The sequence below is a fragment of the Juglans microcarpa x Juglans regia genome, chromosome 2S, assembly GCF_004785595.1.
Source record: "Juglans microcarpa x Juglans regia isolate MS1-56 chromosome 2S, Jm3101_v1.0, whole genome shotgun sequence".
NCBI classification, from domain to species: domain Eukaryota; kingdom Viridiplantae; phylum Streptophyta; class Magnoliopsida; order Fagales; family Juglandaceae; genus Juglans; species Juglans microcarpa x Juglans regia.
Genome location: NC_054597.1, coordinates 10,840,273 through 10,859,633, shown reverse-complemented (window position 1 = coordinate 10,859,633; position 19,361 = coordinate 10,840,273). Strand labels below are relative to the sequence as shown.

Genomic DNA, 19,361 nt, shown 5'->3' with positions numbered 1-19,361 from the left:
CATATATATAGGCTATAAATGGAAAACAGATAAAACCTAAAGAGGAGGAACGGATGGACGTGCATGAAAGAGGAAATATGGCGTGAACCCGAGTGACGTGAAATCCCACAGGCCTGGGCCTGGTAGCTGGCTGGGTATATATATATATATATATATATAGTATTCGTTAGGAGCAGCGAAATTCATAGATGATTAATTGTTTGATACAATGTGATATGTTAACTGGCCGCGTAATATCCCGTCGTCTCAAGTTGACTGTAGTACGTATCTGTACCCACCTTCATACATGTCATACTGTGTCTACTCTTGCTTCTTCCAGCTTCCACGGTTCCAGTACCGGCCATCCCTCACCGTCCAATCTCAGTACTCCGACCAGCTCCCATTTCAATTTTCTTCTTGCATTTCTTTATAACTCTTGTTGTGTTTGTGCGCGCGCCATGATTATTGCTTTGGGTTTTTTTAGTTTTTTTTGTTAGGTGCTTATATATATATGAGCTTGAGGAACCACCATTTTCATGTCTAGCTGCTCCCACTTTTCAAGAGCAGTATTATTAATATGAAAAATCTATTTATTATTCTTTTTATCATCATTCTCTCAATATTTCTTGAGATAACATTAAATGATAAACCTACAAGTGAAACATAATAAATAGTCTCTAATTAATCATTTAATACTATATCATAATAAATGAGAGGATGATGGTAAAAAGAACAATGATCAGTAGCATTATTAGTCTAATTAACATCTTTTCGTACTCGATATTAATCATGCAGAGGAAGCGGAATAGGTAAGCTTCAATAACTATATATATAGACAAATTCAAATTAATCAACCCATATATATGGTGATGCTTTGCTCCAACAACCGTGCTCATATATGATAATCATTTATATATAGAACTAAACCAATTATTTAGTAACATTAAATATTTATTATTTTAATTTCTACGCTGAATATTATATATATATATATATATGAAGTTTTGGAGAGTCCATTAGAGTTTAGATTTCCTCCATCTAATGTATTTTTTATTAATAAATTTATTTATTTTTAATGATCTTTTGTTTTAATCAACCAAAACTCCTTTCCATTACTTTGCAATAAATCATTTACAGGCCATCCATTTCTTTCAATACAATAGCACTGATCTCATTAGGTTCCTCTTCTATCCATATTTGCTTCCCATTCATTTGAAATGCCTTCTGTGCTAATACATGAGCAGCTACATTCCCTTCACGATAAGTGAACTGAGCATGCCAATCTATCCTCAATAACATAATGTGTTTTTATGTCTGTCAACAACGCTGCCCTGTCTAGCCAAGTCCAATCCTGCTTGCTCTCCTTTATAGCTTGGATCATATTCTTTGCATCTCCTTCAAACACTACATCTTTCACCCGTAGATCAGAACATATTTCAATTACCTTCCGGCAAGCATAACTTTCAGCTATGAAAGGTTGGCCTAAAAAAAAAAAAAAAGTGCTTGATGAAAAAAGAATATGACCCTTGTTATTTCCAGCAATCACACCAATCCCCAGTTTTCTGTTTGCTCTATCCACCCCTGCATCAAAGTTAACTTTTGTATACCTCTCTGCAGGTGGTTTCCATCTAATCATTTCTCTGTTTCTCTACCCATTTTCCTGCTGTCTTATATTCATTTTTTGTACTTCTCAAAAATCTTCAAGGCGAAATTGCAGCTTTTAAAATATAACTTGGACTTTCAAACTTATTTTAAAAAACGTACATGTTCCTTCGATATATGCCACAGTCCTATAAAGATCATTGCCATTTCTTCTAGCTATTCTTGGTTAAAATTTTCCTGCAACTTCTTCCACAAGTGTACAAAATCCAGCTATATTTTACCCTTTTGTTTTTTTTTTTCCTTTGAAAATTCAGCTATATACTTAAATCTTATATATTCTTCTAGGGGTATGAGTGACCAATCAAAAGAACATAAAAGGATGAGAGATTGAAGATGTGGCAAGATTGGAGGTGTCCGTGAGATTAGAGTATTTATATAAATATATATATGTGTATGTGTGTATATATATATATATATCTTCTTATATATAAAAGCGTCTATCTAAAAGGAGCGGTATTTTTTCGTCTCTTTCTTTCCATTTTGCCCCTCCTTTTTTCACACATCCCCTTTTTATCCCTCTGTGTTTATATATCTCTTCATCTTCGTGTCTTTGTTTTCTGCAGCGTTAATTTTTCATGTCGTTAAAGCTGGTTTGAAGATTGTAGTTTTTTTTTTTTTTTTCAAGTTTTAATCTTGGTTTGAGGATTGTAACTTTTGTTTTTTGCATGTTGTGGTAGATGATTTGATCTGATTTTTTATTCCCCATTAAATGATCTGATTTCTTTGTTTGTTAAAAAAATAGATGGGTTTTTTGGTTTGCATGTCGTGATAGATGGGTTTCTGCTAGGGTTTCTCTAAATTTTTCGTTTTTACTTCAGGTCCAGATCCCTCTCTCATTTTTCTTGCTAATGATCTGTATGTATGTATTTGTTTCTACTACCTCTATCGACTCTACGGGTGGTGCTTTCAAAATGGTGCATGTTGCTGAAGCCCAAACCACCGAAGTCATGAGACCCAGCCCTAATGCCTTTCTCTCCCTCGGTTTCCATCATCTCGACCACAGCTTCTGTGATTTCCAGCTCCATCGCCAGCCACATGATAGTCCAGTTCACTTGGTTTCTTCATATTCTTTTATTTCCAACTTAAAAACTTGTTTATTCCTGGAAATGTTCTATGTCATTCAATTGTATAAACGGAATCTTATATAAATGTCATGATTTTTGCTATTTGGATTTTAATTCCTATAAACTATTATTAACTAACAGCAACTAAAAGTAATTGTAAAGCTCCTAAAACTTTTGATCTACTTGAATGAGAACTTCTACCACTTTGATTTTTTTTTTTTTTTGGTATTTTTTGCATTAAATTTCATTTGTAAGTTTTGCTTCAAATTCAGTGCTTAATCTAACTCAAAGTTCACAACCTTGTGCCCAATGGTTATCAATATCATAGAAGAAGTTCATGACCTGGCCTTTCTGATGACATATTGAATTTGCAAGGCACCATTGGTCAATTGAGCAAAGAGAAATGATATCAGAAAAGTTTGGGCTACAACAGACAGTGGTCAGACAGTTGGAGATATACACAACAACTATTCTGCTTGCAACTCTACTTCCTCCACACCCGCCCTGAGAAGAACAATGGAGAAATCTCATTAAGGAGATCGTAAAAATTAGTTGCCAGAATTATCTCGAAGTGTTGTCTATGAATTAAATTCTCAAACTATTAATCTTTTTGTAATAGAATGATAAACTAGCTAATATTATGATCAAATGTATAAGGTAATAATTAACCCCGATTTGAAATATAAGTATGAGTTATGCTCTTGGTAAGATATCTCCATTAAGATAGATGAAATGTAAGGGACGTAACATGATTACAAAAATGATTCTAGGTACGTAATGTTCAAATTAATATGTACTTGTGACATGTTGTCCGATCACAATATATATATATATGCATCTTTCACGACTTAATTTACACGATAATCATAAAGAGGTATTATCATGCATTGCATGGTCTGCCACAAACCAGCCACCCAATATGTTGAATTAATCTTTTTGTCAAACTTGTATTAAATAAACTTAGTAAAATGATCAATTTGTAAAACTTATATTAAACTATGGTGTATTTCGAGCTGATCTTTTTGTTTTCTAATCTATTTAAATGTGTAATAATTATATTTCACTAACATATCATTATCAAAGATATTTGCTAAAATTTATTTTTTGTTTGTATGTATTAGATAATTCATCGATCATTTAAAAAAAAAAAAAGCATATAATTTTTGTAAAAAATCTTTTTCACCAACTAGGCAAACGTTCCTTGGACGTTGCTCTACTATATATATATATATATATATATATATATATATATATATATATATATATATATGTCTCAGTACGCTGCATCATGTCGTGAAAGTATCGATTGACGCGCTCTGTTCCGTTCTGATGAAGACGGATTGAAACGGAAGAGCGCTCTTATTGGTGGATGGATGAGGGGGGAGAGAGAGAGAGAGGGTAGAGAGGTTTACGTCAAGAGGTCCATGGGAAGCGGAACACGTCGCAAAAAACTACAAATCCCGCCGTTCCGCTAGCTTCCACGTACCCAGCTGATTCCACGCATGCAATACACTTAAGTACCTTCTGTCATCCACATCACTACTAATAAATGTTAATTTAATTTATCCCTTAGATTTTTACTTTTGACGGTCTATGTGATATAAGGCGAAACAAAATAAAACAGAACCTAAATTTATTTATTTTTTAATCGGGAAATCTAATTATTCGAGCACGAACAAGTACAAATTGATCGTATAAAATGGATTGTTATTTTATTTTTCTCTAGAATTCCTTCGTCGAGCAACGATCGATCCATGCATATATACAGGAATGACCTTTACTCGAACTTTAATGCGATTCAAATCTTCATCACCTGAATATTTTTAAAAAAAAAATCAGGAACTTGAATATTACCATTACATGATTATGTGCTCAAAAAAACTTGAAATGCTCACGTACAATGTATGTTCTGATGTTGTCTAATTTGGTAACGATCTTCCTTTCAAAAGGTTAAGATCAGCTAGTATAGTTGGCTAAGATCAGGATATAAGTTCGACATATTATTAGTTGCTTACAAGCCATGAGGCTGATATTCCATGTATAAAAGGAATTCACATAGGGTAGTTCTACAGCCCCCGCTTGTTTATCCCTCTCCCACTTCCCGCTTGATGTGGCTTGAGCCACGTGTCCGTTTTAATTATTAAAAAGTAAATAAAAATACACGGAGATCAAAACGAAAAGGAACTCCCTCGTTTATTTTGAATCTCTGCCCTGCCCCTCTCCAAAATCGAAAGCTTGCCATGCCCCACCATTTTTTTCGATGCCTCCTCCATCAGCTATGGCTGCAGCTGACGTAAATAGAAGAGATCTTTTCTTTACCATCTTAACAACCAACACAACTTCGATTTTAGGGTCTTCTCTCTCTCTTAATTCAACCCAACTCTCTCTCTCTCTCTCTCTCAATTCAGCCCCATTCTGGCAAGTGGCATGTATAGGTTCTCCCCGACCCTTCATTGTATCCAATTAGTTCATCCTTTTAAACGAATGCAGGGTTGGCAAATTCTATTTTGTTGAGCCAAAACAAGCAATAACAGCAAGAATAATTTTCACCATGTATGCTTATTTGTGAGTCTCGAATCAGTGTCTTAGAGAGGAAACTCGTTTCAATGAAAGCTTCTTCAAGTATCATAAATTTCCCTATTATTATTCCGCACACTGCAGGTATGTGTCAGCTTCGACTTGCCTTTGTAAGCGAGCTTTTCAATCTTCCCATATTTCTTTAAATTTTTTTCGTTTACTTTCCTACTTTGGGTAGAAATTGGTGAGCTCTTGGTTGAACTATCAACTATGCCATATAAATTTTTGGGTTCTTATTTTTTTTATTTTTTATTTTTAACTTTTATGTTGTTCTTGTGAAAACCTAGGATGAATAGATTTGTTCTTTTAGGATCGATTTCTGAAGACGGGAAGGCAAAATGGGCTTAAGGTTTCTCTTTGGTGGGATGGATGGAGGCTTGAAGACAAAATGGAAAAAAGAAGACGGGAAGACGAAATACCTGGAGGCTTGAAGATGAAATTGGTTCGAAGACGGGAAGACAAAATACTTGGAAGCTAGACGAAATGCTTGGAAGCTTGAAGAAGAATTGGGTATGAAGACGGGAAGACGAAAGAAGATGAAATGGCTTTATTTTTTTAATCTATAAAGGCATGCAATGTGAAAGCCACGTCAAGCGGGAAGGGGGAGCGGTGGGCGTAACTTTTTCCATTCACATATATAATTAACAGATGTCGTACTTAATATTATTTAGGATAAAATATTATTCTATGCAGTAATCTTAGAAATTCGAATTAATTATCATAGTAAAACGACTTTTGAAATGTGCAAATGGAGTCAAAGAGCATAAACAATGATCTTACAAAACATTTAAGCGGTAGAAAAATGATAAACACATATTATGTTTTACAACACATTGCATAAATATGTTTCAAAATGAAAGATAATTTAATAAAATATTTTATAAAAATAATATTCACTTTATAAAAATATATTGTAAAATATGTTTTGTGAGTCATTGCTCTTACGCGCTATTAGGATAATCTAAGGCTACGTTTGGGTAGCTAACATACCTCAATACTTTTCAAGTATTCTCGTACTATTGGAAATATTCTATATGCCAAATGCAATGAACCATCTTCATACCAAAATCTTTTCAAAAATCACTATAATATTTATCACTATTACATATAAATAAAAATTAAAATCAATAATATTTATCATTATTATATATAAATAAAAAATAAAATCACTATAATATTTATTACTATTAAATATAAATTAAAATTAAAATCACTATAATATTTATCAATATTATATATAAATTAAAAATAAAATCACTGTAATATTTATCAATATTATATATAAATTAAAAATAAAATTACTGTAATATTTATCACTATTACATATAAATAAAAATTAAAATCAATAATATTTATCATTATTATATATAAATAAAAAATAAAATCACTATAATATTTATTACTATTAAATATAAATAAAAATTAAAATCACTATAATATTTATCAATATTATATATAAATTAAAAATAAAATTAATGTAATATTTATCACTATTAAATATAAATAAAAAATAAAATCACTATAATATTTATTACTATTAAATATAAATAAAAAATAAAATCACTATAATATTTATCAATATTATATATAAATTAAAAATAAAATCACTGTAATATTTATCACTATTAAATATAGATAAAAAATAAAACCACTATAATATATAAATAAAAAATAAAATCACTATAATATTTATCACTATTAAATATAAATAAAAAATAAAATCACTATAATATATAAATAAAAAATAAAATTACTATAATATTTATCACTATTATATATATATAAATAAAATCATTATAATATTTATCACTATTATATATAAATTAAAAATAAAATCATTATAATATTTATCATTATTATATCTAAAAATAAAATAAAATCACTACAATATTTATTAATATAATAAAATCACTATAATATTTATTATTAAAAATAAAATAACTATAATATTTATGGGTCTCACACCTTTTTCAATTACCTATCCAAAAGTCAACAACTCAACATACTTCACATATCCAAACAACTCAAAATACTCTCAATGGAACCCATAAACTCACTCTAATCTTTACTCATAACTATTCACAAACATTCTCAACATTTATCAGATATTTTCACTACCTAAACGTAGTAAAGTTGTGTTTGGATATTGAACTGAGTTGAGCTGTGATAATAAAATATTGTTAGAATATTATTTTTTAATGTTATTATTATTTTAAAATTTGAAAAAGTTGAATTATTTATTATATTTTATGTTGAGATTTAAAAATATTGTAACGATGAATTGAGATAAGTTGAGGAGTTTAGTTACCATACCGAGACTAAATCTACTCTCTTTTCTGATGTTGCTCATAAAGGCTGATGCACCGCTAGCGGTACCATTCAGGTGGAAACGTATGGCGGGTGGCACGGAACCCGGAGTGAGGCTGAGAAAAAAAGCGGCGCCGCACCAGGTTTTGGTTTCGTGTTTGCTACCAAACAAGCTGTAAAACACTCTCTCTGTCTCTTAAGTTATGGGGTAAATGCCCCCTTAAAAGTAACAACAAAAATGTTTTGAGCTGATTCGCAATAAGAGTGCACAGATAAGGGAACTTCCTAGAAGGAAACAGAACGGGCATGGGGTTTTAAGACGTTATAGAAAGGTTTGGGCATGTGGGTGTCTCTAAAAGAGTCGTGTCAATTGGTTTGCCAGATTTGAGCCCGGTCTTCGCGTTTCTCTTAGTTTCCGATGACTCAAGTGTAAAAGTAGTATCTTTTATTTTGTGTGTTCGTGAATTAGTGTTGTTTTTTGTCAGCCTGAATTGTTGTTGTTGATTCTGTGATGTTGTATATATAGAAATATTGGATCGTTTTCTCTGATAATGATACAATTTATAAGAAGTAGTAACAAAGTCGTAGATTAGAGAAGGGAGGTCGCTTTCCTTGTTGGTAAATTGGTGATCGTTATTGTTTATGTTATCTTATTTGCTCATGTGGAGATAGACCCAGATGCTTTATGTTGCTTCTTAATTTGTTGGAGGATCTGAGAGAAAAAGCGGCCCTTCTACCTCTTGTTTCTGATTATAATCAGAAACAAAACAGCCTCTGTTGCACATATATTCCGTACAGAGAAAACCCTATCCCCTTCTCTCTCATTTTCGTCTCGCTCTTCGTACTTTCTCTCTCAAAACTCCATCTGAGAGCAACAGAACCGAAAAGGGTTTCAAGTTTCAACCTGCTTTGCCTGCACACCCTCTTTTATCATTTCCTAGAATAAAAAAAAAAAATGAACGGTGAAGAAGTGCAAGATAAAGATCAGAATGCAGAGTTTAGAAATATTGATGCAAACTCTAGTGAGTTTGATGCGATGGAGGAAGAAGAAGCATTACTGGGTGTTGATGAGAGGCAGATCTGGCTTGCAAATGAACAATATAATCTGTTAGCTGATTTCCATGATGCTTCAATCCTATATACTGATCATTTACCTCCTCTCCCTCATGATTTCCCTTGCATGTCACCATCTTCATCGTCATCATCCATTCCAGCACCAGTCAAGGCTATCACCTGCTCCTCGTCGTCATCTTCGACCTCTTCGTCTTCTTACGCTGCTTCTTGGGTGCTTCTGAAATCCGATGCAGAGGAAGACGAAGATCAGAAGAAGTGTCGTTTCAACCACGGCCATCATGATCCAATGGATGCACCCCCGGCAGCCTTAGCGTCCACCGCCTCCACCGAGACCCCTAAGCAGCTTGATGGCAGCCTTGAAGGTGTGGACTGTATGGATGTGATGGAGACTTTGGGGTACATGGATCTGATTGAAAGCAACGATTTTTTTGATCCGTCATGTATCTTTCGAAGTGATAATCCCCTGGAGGACTTCAAACAATTAGAGCAAATGTCCCGAGAGGAACATGCACTGCAAGAAAATGCTCATCGAGAACATGAACAGCTGATATCACAGACTAAAAACGAAGAGACCCAAGAGGAGAAGGATCCGGAAGACATGGCGACGGTGTTCTTGGAATGGCTTAGAACTAACAAAGAGACTGTCTCTGCTGAAGACCTGAGGAGTGTGAGGATCAAGAAGGCCACCATCGAAAGTGCCGCTAAGCGCTTGGGTGGAGGAAAAGAGGCCATGAAGCAGTTGTTAAAACTTGTACTTGAATGGGTTCAGAGTAACCATCTTCAGAAAAGTCGACGCAGCAAAGAAGAATCCACTCATTTTCCCAACCAATTCCAAGACCCTTTCCAAAACCCTAACCCTAACGCTAATCTCAATTCAAATTCCACGACTCCTGAATCAAACCCTTGTTTCACTACCCAGTCGACATGGATCCCTCAACGGCATTATGTCCCGGAGCCGACTGCCGTACTGGAGGCTCCGTCGGCGTATCCTCCAATGGTTGGGTATATAGGTACTGGTCCTTATACAGATGGAGCTTCTAATATCAATGACCACAGTCCTTTCACAGCTACAACGATGGAGTATCAAATGCCGGGCTCCTTACATTCATGGCCTCCATCACATGAGTTTGCTCTGGCATCTCATTACAACTCATTCCCAGGCAATAGTTTTCACCCGGCTCCACAAGCTTGTGCAGGCTATGGAAATCAATACCCACATCAACATTATTTTAGTGGTCATCAAGACGAGAGGCTGTTGTGGTTTGGTTCTTCAGCTACTAAAGAAGCAAGGAAGAAGAGGATGGCAAAGCAAAGGCGGTTTCTATCACACCACAGGCACCATCACAATAATCATAACCAGCAAAATCAGCACCCAAGCCAGAATACGGATCAGCATGCTAGGCTTGGGAATGACAATTGCAACACAGCAGCTCAAGCCAATCCAGGAAACTGGATGTACTGGCCCTCTGTAGCCGCTAACGGTGGGGCTGCTTCGGCCTCGCCGGTGATGCCAGTGGAGGTTGCAATGGGACATCCAGCAGATCAGACGGCGGCCATGCAGGGGCAGAATTTTCCGGGGAGAGTTGCATCGGATAAACGACAGGTGGGCTTGTCGTTTTGTTTCTGATTTTCACACCAGGAGTGAAATGCTGTAATATTTTAGGGAAGAAATGGAGAACATTTTCTGATAATTTAGTCCTTCGAATAATGAATGATGCGTGTGTTGTGGGTTGATTGAATAATAGGGATGGAAACCGGAGAAGAACTTGAGGTTTCTACTCCAGAAGGTGCTGAAGCAGAGCGATGTTGGTAACCTTGGAAGAATTGTGTTGCCAAAGGTAGCCTCCATTTCTTTCTTTGATAGTGGGCGGTTCCATTAATTAGTGATTTTTTGTTCCGGCCTATCTTTGCTGATGTATACGCTTTTGTAAGGGCCAATAAAACTTGGTTTGGATAACTTGGAAATTTTATCAGAAGGAAGCAGAGACCCATCTTCCAGAGTTGGAGGCAAGAGATGGCATTTCTATTGCCATGGAAGACATAGGGACCTCCCGTGTATGGAACATGCGCTATAGGTATAAACTAATAAGAAATGATATATACAAACCTTAAATGCACGATACTCGCAAGTTTTTTTTATTTATAAAAAAGTGGATTCCACCATGGAAAGTGTGAAAAACTCTCTCTTAATGGCACTTGTATTTTACTCTAAACTAATAGATCATAATCTTAATTTCGTTTATGTTCATTTGGTCTTTCATTTTAGTAAAGTCAAAATAATCGCTGGTTTTTTGTTCCTTTTCATGTTTTTCTGCTCTCATGGAGTTGCAGGTATTGGCCAAATAATAAAAGCAGAATGTATCTGCTTGAAAACACAGGTGGGTTATATATATCTTTTTGGCATAGCCTTATCCATTTTGATTACTTTTTTCTTTTACTTACTTTGAGAGTATTATTTCAGGAGATTTTGTAAGGGCCAATGGACTCGAAGAAGGAGACTTCATAGTCATCTACTCGGACGTCAAGTGTGGCAAATATGTACGCATATGCACCATCTGATTTTCTCATCCTACAAATTCTTTAATATAATTTATCCAAATTAAATTGTTTTATTTTCGCTTTTAATTCTAAGAAGTTTTGAATAAAAACCTCCCAGATGATACGAGGAGTCAAGGTACGGCAAGGACAGAAATCGGAGAGTAAAACGACCGGAAAATCGCAGAAAAATCAACAAGCAACTTCAATTATCACCACTCCTCCAGTTGGTGCTAATGGCCATGGGGCATCATCTTCCCCCACCGCATTCAATAAACAGTAAATTAGTATAAGAGAGAGCAAGAAAAGACCAAACCCACGAATGCATGCCACTTCTCTTTCATGCAGAAAGATGAATGGACAAACGCGCGTATGGCCACGATCTTCTGGACTACTAGTTGGATTGGCAGGATTCTGATCTGAAGCTCCGTCTTGGTTTACGAGAGGGTATAAGCTGGTCATTGGCCAGGGAACAGTGCATACGTTAGCTAGGAATATTGCTTCTACAGTGGTTAATTGGCTATCTCAGTCAGTGGTTAGATCATGGTTTTAGATGTTAATTAGGTCATGTGTCATTTCCAATATAGCTTGATGCTTAAATATGGTTGGCTGGCGTGCATGCATGTTGTAATTGATGCTTGGGTGTCCAATATTTATAACTTCATCAATCTACAACATATATACTACACTTGTACTTTATGGATGCCATTAATACTTGATATCACTACTTTATAATGATCACTATATGAATATTAATTATGAAGAATATGATAGACGTTTGAGGTTGTGCTTATTTGGCTACCAAGGCAAGGATCATATATATGAATGGTGCACAAGTTAATACTACCAAAGATTCAAATCATGAAACTGAGAAACTAGAGGCAGCTAGCTAGATTGCAAAAACTTTGAAACCGACGGCACTTTTTTCCTTGGAAGAGTTTCATTAGATGTGAGATTTTTGTTCAGAATGGATTGTATTAATAAAAGGGAATTAATAAAAGAAAAAATCTATTCATCATCTATTTTCTCATCGTCCTCTCATCATCCTATGATATGACATTAGATAATATGTTTACAAGTGAAATATAATAAATAATCTCTAATCATCTAATATCACATCATAAGATAATAAAAGGATGATAAAAATTAAGATGATTTATAGCATTACTCGTTAATAAATACAGATACGCAGGGAGGCCGAATGAAGATCCTAACAAACACATGCAAATAATACAAGTAGTAGTGCGGGTGAATAAATTGGTGTAACACCGGGCCCAGCACCAAACCCGGCTCTCTTTCTAAAATTTTTGTTGGGGTTTTATTTGTATGAAAAACCATTTGAAATTTTAAGTAAATTTTTTTGGATTAGACTACGGTCTTAATTTTTTTGTTTTTTTTTTAATTTTAGCAGATAACGAATTTTTGTCGGCTCGCTAATTCAGTTAAATTTATTAAATATTTTAAGATCGGATGAAAAAATCTTGAGGACAAAAAATTTTTTTGAACAAATTGAATTATTTTTTCTCTTTCGTAAAAGTTGAGTTAGAGCCAAAACTTAAAAAAAAAAAAAAAAAAAAAAAAAACTATTTAATTCTTTTATACACTACAAGATATGAGCCCAAATACTTGAAATGGGTCAAAAAGCCCAAGCCCGAGAACCATGCCAGACTCCTCTTCATGCACGGTTTCGATCACGTTTCACGTACGTTTGTTACTGCATGCACGGCTTCATCGCGTCCATTTCCTCCGCATGCACGTTTGTCATCTCTAGGTTTCCTTTTGGTTCTCAATCACCTATATATATATAAATACGTTTATCCCTCCTGCACATAGAGAAACTACTCAAGCCGCAAAGCTTCAGTGAAGCACAACCTCCACGTCGCACGAAAACTGCTGCAGTTTCCAGCTCCTCTAGCCGCGCACCACCATGGCACACTGGGGCCAAACCGAGAGCCACCCCACCGCCCAGCTTATTGGTAAACCATGAACCCCATTCCAGCCGTTGCCTCCACAAGCTGTTACCCCACACCTTATCATGTAAACTCACCCAACCTCAAACCCGCAACGCATCCAGATGCCGTGAAACAGCCCTACGCCACCGTAGCGCCCCCTGCTCAGCCACCTTGTGATAGCCCACTGCACAACTCCACTCGAAACCGGCAGCCACCTGCATAGAGAACCGAAGACACCGGTTTCTGCTCCTCAAAACAGAGCATTTCATCCCCATCTGAACACCCACAGACCAACGCCCACTCAGCCACCGTGACCCCCCACGTTGCCCAGCTGCTACCGCTGCTCCTCCATGTCGCCCTCAGCTCCCTCCAACTCTCTCGGTCCCCGTCCGCTTCCTCGACGAAAGCACTCTCTCTCTCTCTCTCTCTACGTAGGTATTCTCTCGCTCATCTCTCTCTCTCTCTCTCTCTCTCTCTCTCTCTCTCTCTCTCTCTCTCTCCTCTCCGTGAGTAACGGTTCCTCTCTCTCCCTCTCCTACTGCTCTGCCACCGAGCCCAGCCACCTGCCGCCGCTCGTGCTTCCCTCGGTAAGTCTCTATCGCCCTCTACCCACGATGAACAGTTGGGCTGTGTTCAAGTAAAATGAACGAGATCGGTTTAAGGCTTTCCTGGAAAGTTTTTACGCAAAGTAGAGTAAACTTTTGTTTAGATTTAATTACATTTATGCCCCTTTAAGCAGCCAAGGCAGTGTGCGCTTTGAATTGGAAATTTGGGTTGGGCCTGTATTTTATGATGAGCCTCAGATGGATTACAGAAAATTTTTACGCTATTCCAAGTGGGCTTCGCCTCACTTTAAATTCGACCAAAAAGTTGTTTAACAGAAAACATTTAAAAATTTTAATTATATAATCTAGTATTAATATTTTATTAGTTAGATTTCAAAAATAAATAATTTAGAGTTTATTGACTTAGTCGGACGAATTAAGAGAATATCGATAAATGTGAGAAGTGATGATATTTTAGGGTTAAGAGAATTTTAAACATTTTAGAAAAATATATGTTATTTTACCAGTCCAGGTTTAAGGATTGAAATACGTGTTCGATTGAAAATTTACGGAAGCTACGTGATTTTTATAAGTGACGATTAATATTTGTTCGGCACTATTGTGAGAAATTTCTGAAAAGTTAAAAAGTCCAAATAAACGGGATTCCTATGCTAGACTCTGTATAAAAGAAATGAACTAAGGTCAATTTCAAAAAATATGCATGTTTTCTTATGAAAAGAAATTTTAAACAATCTCAGTTATTTGTTTTACATTACTTATGAAATTCGGTATAAGAATAAAGTATTTTTTAGCATGACTGGTGTAGACATGAGCTATTTTGACATTTTTTTTTCTAAACTGTGCAAAAGACAGCTTTTCTGCAAAAATTATATTTTTGTGATCTGATTTTATTTTGTTCTGAAGATGTTTTATACTTTGATATGATATGATGTAATTTTCTGAAACTTCTAGCATGACATTTTGTTTATGTTCGGTTCTGACCTTACCATAGGTATAAAACTATGGCATCTGCTTAGGTTGGTACCAACTTTTCTTTTTTCGGTGCATCCACATTGGAAGCCAAAGTGATTTTCTGCGTGGTCTTTCATGTGTGCACACTCGGGGATCCGAAAATAATAAAGGAAAGATTTCAATTATGTTTCTGCTCAGTTGACCATCAAGGTTTGCACAATCCTACCACAGGGGTTAAACATGGAATTATGTTCTGATGTGATGTTTCAGTTTATGCTATGCCAAATGAATTTTGAATAAGAATATTTTTGAACTTTCGCTCTGTTATTTTTTATATCATGTTTAGATTCTACATTCTGAAAATAATTATAATTGTTTCTACATTCTGAATTCTGTAAATGCTCATGTTTATATACTAGTATATGTTCTCTGCTTATTGAGCTGTTGATAACTCACCCCTTATCTCCATAATATTATTCAAATAATTTTGATGCCTCAGCTGGAAGTCAAGAATATGAAGTGTTAATAAGATTTAATAGTCGTAGAGGAATAAGTACCAAACGATACAAATATTTACTGGAGAGTTTTATTTAATAGATTTATTATTTTATGTTATTTTTGATATTTTGAGTCATGGATATTTTTAAAACTTTGCGGAGATTTCTTTGATTTCTTGATATAGGAACATACATTTTTGGTTTTGAATAAATAAGTTTATATGTTATGGGAAATTTGGGGTATATAAGTATGTTATGAGATATGGTTTTAGGTTACAAGAGCTAATTCTCCGGATCTTCGGGATCAAGGTGTTACAAATGTTTTCTTCCCATCAATCCAAAGACCATGGATGAGTCAAGAGGGAGCCAACTTGAATGGAGGTTTTGTAACGCTCTAACCCCAGAGGTCAGAAGAGTTAGCTCTTGCAACCTAAAATCATCTCCTATAACGTATTTATATACTCTAAATTCTCCATAAAATATAAACTCATTTATTCAAAACCAAAAATGTATGTTCCTCTATCAAGACATCAAATAAATACCTCAATGAAATAAATCAAAATCTTCACAAAGTCTTGGAAATATCCATGACTCAAAATAATCAAAATAACATAAAATAATAAATATACTAAATAAAGCTCCCTAATAAATATTTGTTTCATTTGATACTTATTCCTCTGTGACTATTAAATCTTGTTAATACTTCATACTCTTGATTTTCAGCTAAAGTATCAAAATTATCTAAAAAATATTGTGGAGATAAATGGTGAGTTATCAACAACTTAGTAAGCAGAAAACATATAGTAGTATGTAAACATGAGCATTTACAGAATTCAGAATGCAGAATAAAACATTTACTTTCCAAATGCAGAACCGGAATATATGCTTTCAAAATGCGTAATCAAAACATGTTGTCAAAAATATCATAGCAAAACTTTCATAAACATTCTTATTCAAAAATAAAATCTTTGACATATCATAAACTGAGACCTCATCTTCATATCATATCAGAGCATTACATTGAGACATATACCATATTTAACCCTTGTGGTAGAGTTATAAACCACTATTATATCCGTGGTGGAGCCGTATACCACTATTATCACCTATGGTAGAGCCGTATACTACTATTATCACCCATGACAAAGTCGTATACCACTATTATCACATGTGGCAGGGTCGTATACCACTACTATCACCCGTAGCACGGTCGTTTACCACTGTTACCACCCATGACGAGACCTTAACTGAACAGAACCGAAGACAGCATCAAAAAATCATGCTAAAGGTTTTTAGATGCCACGTCATATTACTACAGAGTGCAGAAGCAGATTCAAATCATTTCACATATTCAAAAACAGATTTAGAACATCTTCGCATCACATGTACAAATTTTCATAAATTTCATATTCGCTCTTTTTGCATAGTTAAAAAATAGAATGCCAAAAATTTAACTCATGTCTACACCAGTCATGATGAAAATACTTTTTTCTTTCATATAGATTTCATGAGCAATGCCAAACAAATAATGAGGTTGTTTCAAAGTTCTTTTCATAATCAATGATACACATTTTTCAAAATCGACCTCAATTAATTTTCTTTATGCAAAGTCTAATATAGGAACCCCGTTTATTTGAACATTTTAACTTTTCAAAACTTTTCCACAATCGTGCCGAGTAAATATTAATCGCCACGTTTACAATTGTCACGTAATTTTCATAAATTTTCAATCGAACACATATCCCGATATTTAAATTTGAAATGCTAAAAAAAATCTTCCTATTTTAATTTTTCAAAAGCTAAAATTCTCATAGTCCTAAAATGTCATCATTTTCCAAATCTATCAATATTTACTTAATATACTTAATCTAATTTCAACACTTACTCCAGTTCATTTAAGAAATCGAACCCAACCCACTTTAAATAATGAAAAGTTGTTGTAATAAAAACATTACCCAGCCAAAATAATTTAGAACTCGAGCCCAACCCAAAAACATTTAACTTCAAAATAATTTAACATAACACACTAAAAAAATAAAAAGGGACCCAGTAGAAAACAAGCCCATGTGGCCCAAAGTAAAGACAACCCACTTTTAAAACCCTCTTGTTTGGTTTTACAACTAAGAGGGCAAATTTGTAATTTCATAAAAAACCTCATGCCTCAAGATAAGCCTTACGAAAAGGCAACATAATTGTTTCTTTTCGATACTATGAAAACACGACGTGGTGATACGACTGAGGCATACTGAGAGGCAATGAGAGGTGTGAGGCAGACCAAGGGACTAGGCAGAGGTTGATGGTGGCGAGTGCGACGGCATAGCACTAAGAGAGGGCCAAAGAGAGAGAGAGAGGACGGAGAGTGAGAGAAAGAAACAACAGCTTAAGGCTTATGGTGAGTAGTTGGGGTAATGGGTGGCAGCTTTCGTCGCTAGTGGCATTTTGCTTTGTTCTAAGGAGCATAAACAGGGGTCCATGCGGTTGAGGTGTGGAGGAAACAGGGTTGTCGACGTGGACGTGAGCTACTCTGTTTTTTGGTGTGAAAAATAGAACTTACTGTGCGATGCAACCCTAGTGGCTGAGACATGAAGAATCAAGGGTGGCAATGGTGGTTTGTTGGGCAGTTTATATGGCAGTGTGGCGGTCTTCGCGTTGCACTGAGGTGAAGTGGGTAATCTGATGTAGCAATGCCACAGGACGGTACACCGTGTTGCGTTTCAAGCTAGGCTCATTCGTGGTAGTGGCTGGGGTGTGGTGGCTCTTGGTTTCGTGTGGGCTTGGCAAGTTGCTATCACACGGTGATTTTGAGTGGGAGGGGGGAGGCTCACGGTGTGGAGGAGTTTTAGCAATTGGGGTGGCTCTCAGTTGTTTTCCTGGATGTGGACTAGAGGTTGTGGGAGGTTATTGCGGCTTTGAAAACCCTAAGATGCATGAATGACAGTACGTGCAAGAGGTTGTGCATGAAGTGTATAAATACATGTAGAGACATGTAAGGGTGTAACTGGTCCGGTCCGATTTTGAACAAAATTTAGGACCGAACTGGTATGTATCAATTTTGCATTTTTCAAAACCGATTACGCACTGGTTAACCTTCTAAACCGGTATCTCTGGTTTTACCGATTTCCAGTCTGGTCAGATCCGATTGTTCGATTTTTTAAAATGTAAATTTGTCATTAAAAAATAAAAATATGTTAATAAAAAAAACTGCTTCAAAAAATATATTCTAAAAATCTGTTCCTATTACAAAATTTGCACTACTAAAATCTGTAATACTAAAATCTGTAATACAAAATCTACACTACTAAAATACGTAATACATTTAATAGACTATAGTGATTTAGTTATAGTGATTAGTATTAGTTATATATTAGTATAACTATAACTATAGTGTACATTAGACTAGTAGTATAAGTTATAAACTTATATATTAGTATAGCTATAGCATATATTTGACTATATATAATATAATTTAATATATATATTTTATGTTTAAAGCATATGATCAATTAAATTTTCATCTTTAAGATTAAACTTTCATTTTATAAATTATAATATGAAATTATTTTATATATGATATATAATTATATATAAAAATTTCACATATAATTATATATTGTATATAAACTTATATATATAATATTTTGTATAATATTAATTTTGTATAAAACTTATATATAAAATATTAATTTTTATAGTTTTTTCCCCAACAGGTCTGATCCGGTTCGGTCCAGTCTAGTCCGTCCCAGAAATCATAGAACAACCGAAACCGGACTGGTTCTGGTAGGTTTGCATAATTCAAGAGCCGGTCCCTGATCGAACCTGTTCAAAACCGGTCCAGCCAGTCCAGTTCAAACTGGTTTTCCAGTTTTTTAGTTTAAATTTACACCACTAGAGATGTGCATGTTGTGACTAACAAAAAGAGACGTGCAAGGAGGGGAATTGGCTTCTTAGAGGCCTGGGCCTTTTGGGCCCATTCCAAGATATTTGGCGCACAATTTGGATATTGTAGAAAGTTCATAAGTTGGGCCACAGTCCAACAAAAATATACTTAGCTACCCGCCATCTTTCTCATGGGTCGAGTATTTTTTATAGATACTATTGGGCCTCGACTCACATTCCAAACTAGCCTAACTCATCCCATAACTTGGTTGGGCCCAATACCAAAAAAATAAAATCCACTTGGTCCATAAAATGTTAACT

General features: G+C 35.1%; 1 protein-coding gene and 2 long non-coding RNA genes across 6 annotated transcripts; all 3 read left to right on the top strand.

Moving 5' to 3' along the window:
- The first annotated feature begins 4,917 nt into the window (after nucleotides 1-4,917).
- On the top strand, nucleotides 4,918-5,742 carry LOC121253035. Its single transcript, XR_005938330.1, has 2 exons — nucleotides 4,918-5,366; nucleotides 5,570-5,742. It is a non-coding gene; the product is annotated as an uncharacterized LOC121253035 (long non-coding RNA).
- A 1,530-nt stretch (nucleotides 5,743-7,272) lies between these two features.
- LOC121253034 lies at nucleotides 7,273-15,934 on the top strand. Its single transcript, XR_005938329.1, has 3 exons — nucleotides 7,273-7,409; nucleotides 13,198-13,199; nucleotides 15,924-15,934. It is a non-coding gene; the product is annotated as an uncharacterized LOC121253034 (long non-coding RNA).
- On the top strand, nucleotides 7,791-11,757 carry LOC121253033 (B3 domain-containing transcription factor ABI3-like). Of its 4 annotated transcripts, none has more exons than XM_041152923.1 (6): nucleotides 7,793-10,266; nucleotides 10,409-10,501; nucleotides 10,638-10,738; nucleotides 10,989-11,041; nucleotides 11,125-11,201; nucleotides 11,320-11,757. In XM_041152923.1, exons 1-6 carry the CDS (start codon nucleotides 8,545-8,547, stop codon nucleotides 11,479-11,481), a joined length of 2,208 nt encoding a protein of 735 aa, XP_041008857.1. In that variant the 5' UTR covers nucleotides 7,793-8,544; the 3' UTR covers nucleotides 11,482-11,757. The 4 variants fall into 4 exon arrangements, 2 of the variants coding, with proteins under 2 accessions (XP_041008857.1, XP_041008858.1); XM_041152924.1 differs by having other exon boundaries at nucleotides 7,794-10,266; nucleotides 10,995-11,041; XR_005938327.1 differs by lacking the exons at nucleotides 11,125-11,201; nucleotides 11,320-11,757 and having other exon boundaries at nucleotides 7,791-10,266; nucleotides 10,596-10,738; nucleotides 10,995-11,041.
- Nucleotides 15,935-19,361: the final 3,427 nt, after the last annotated feature.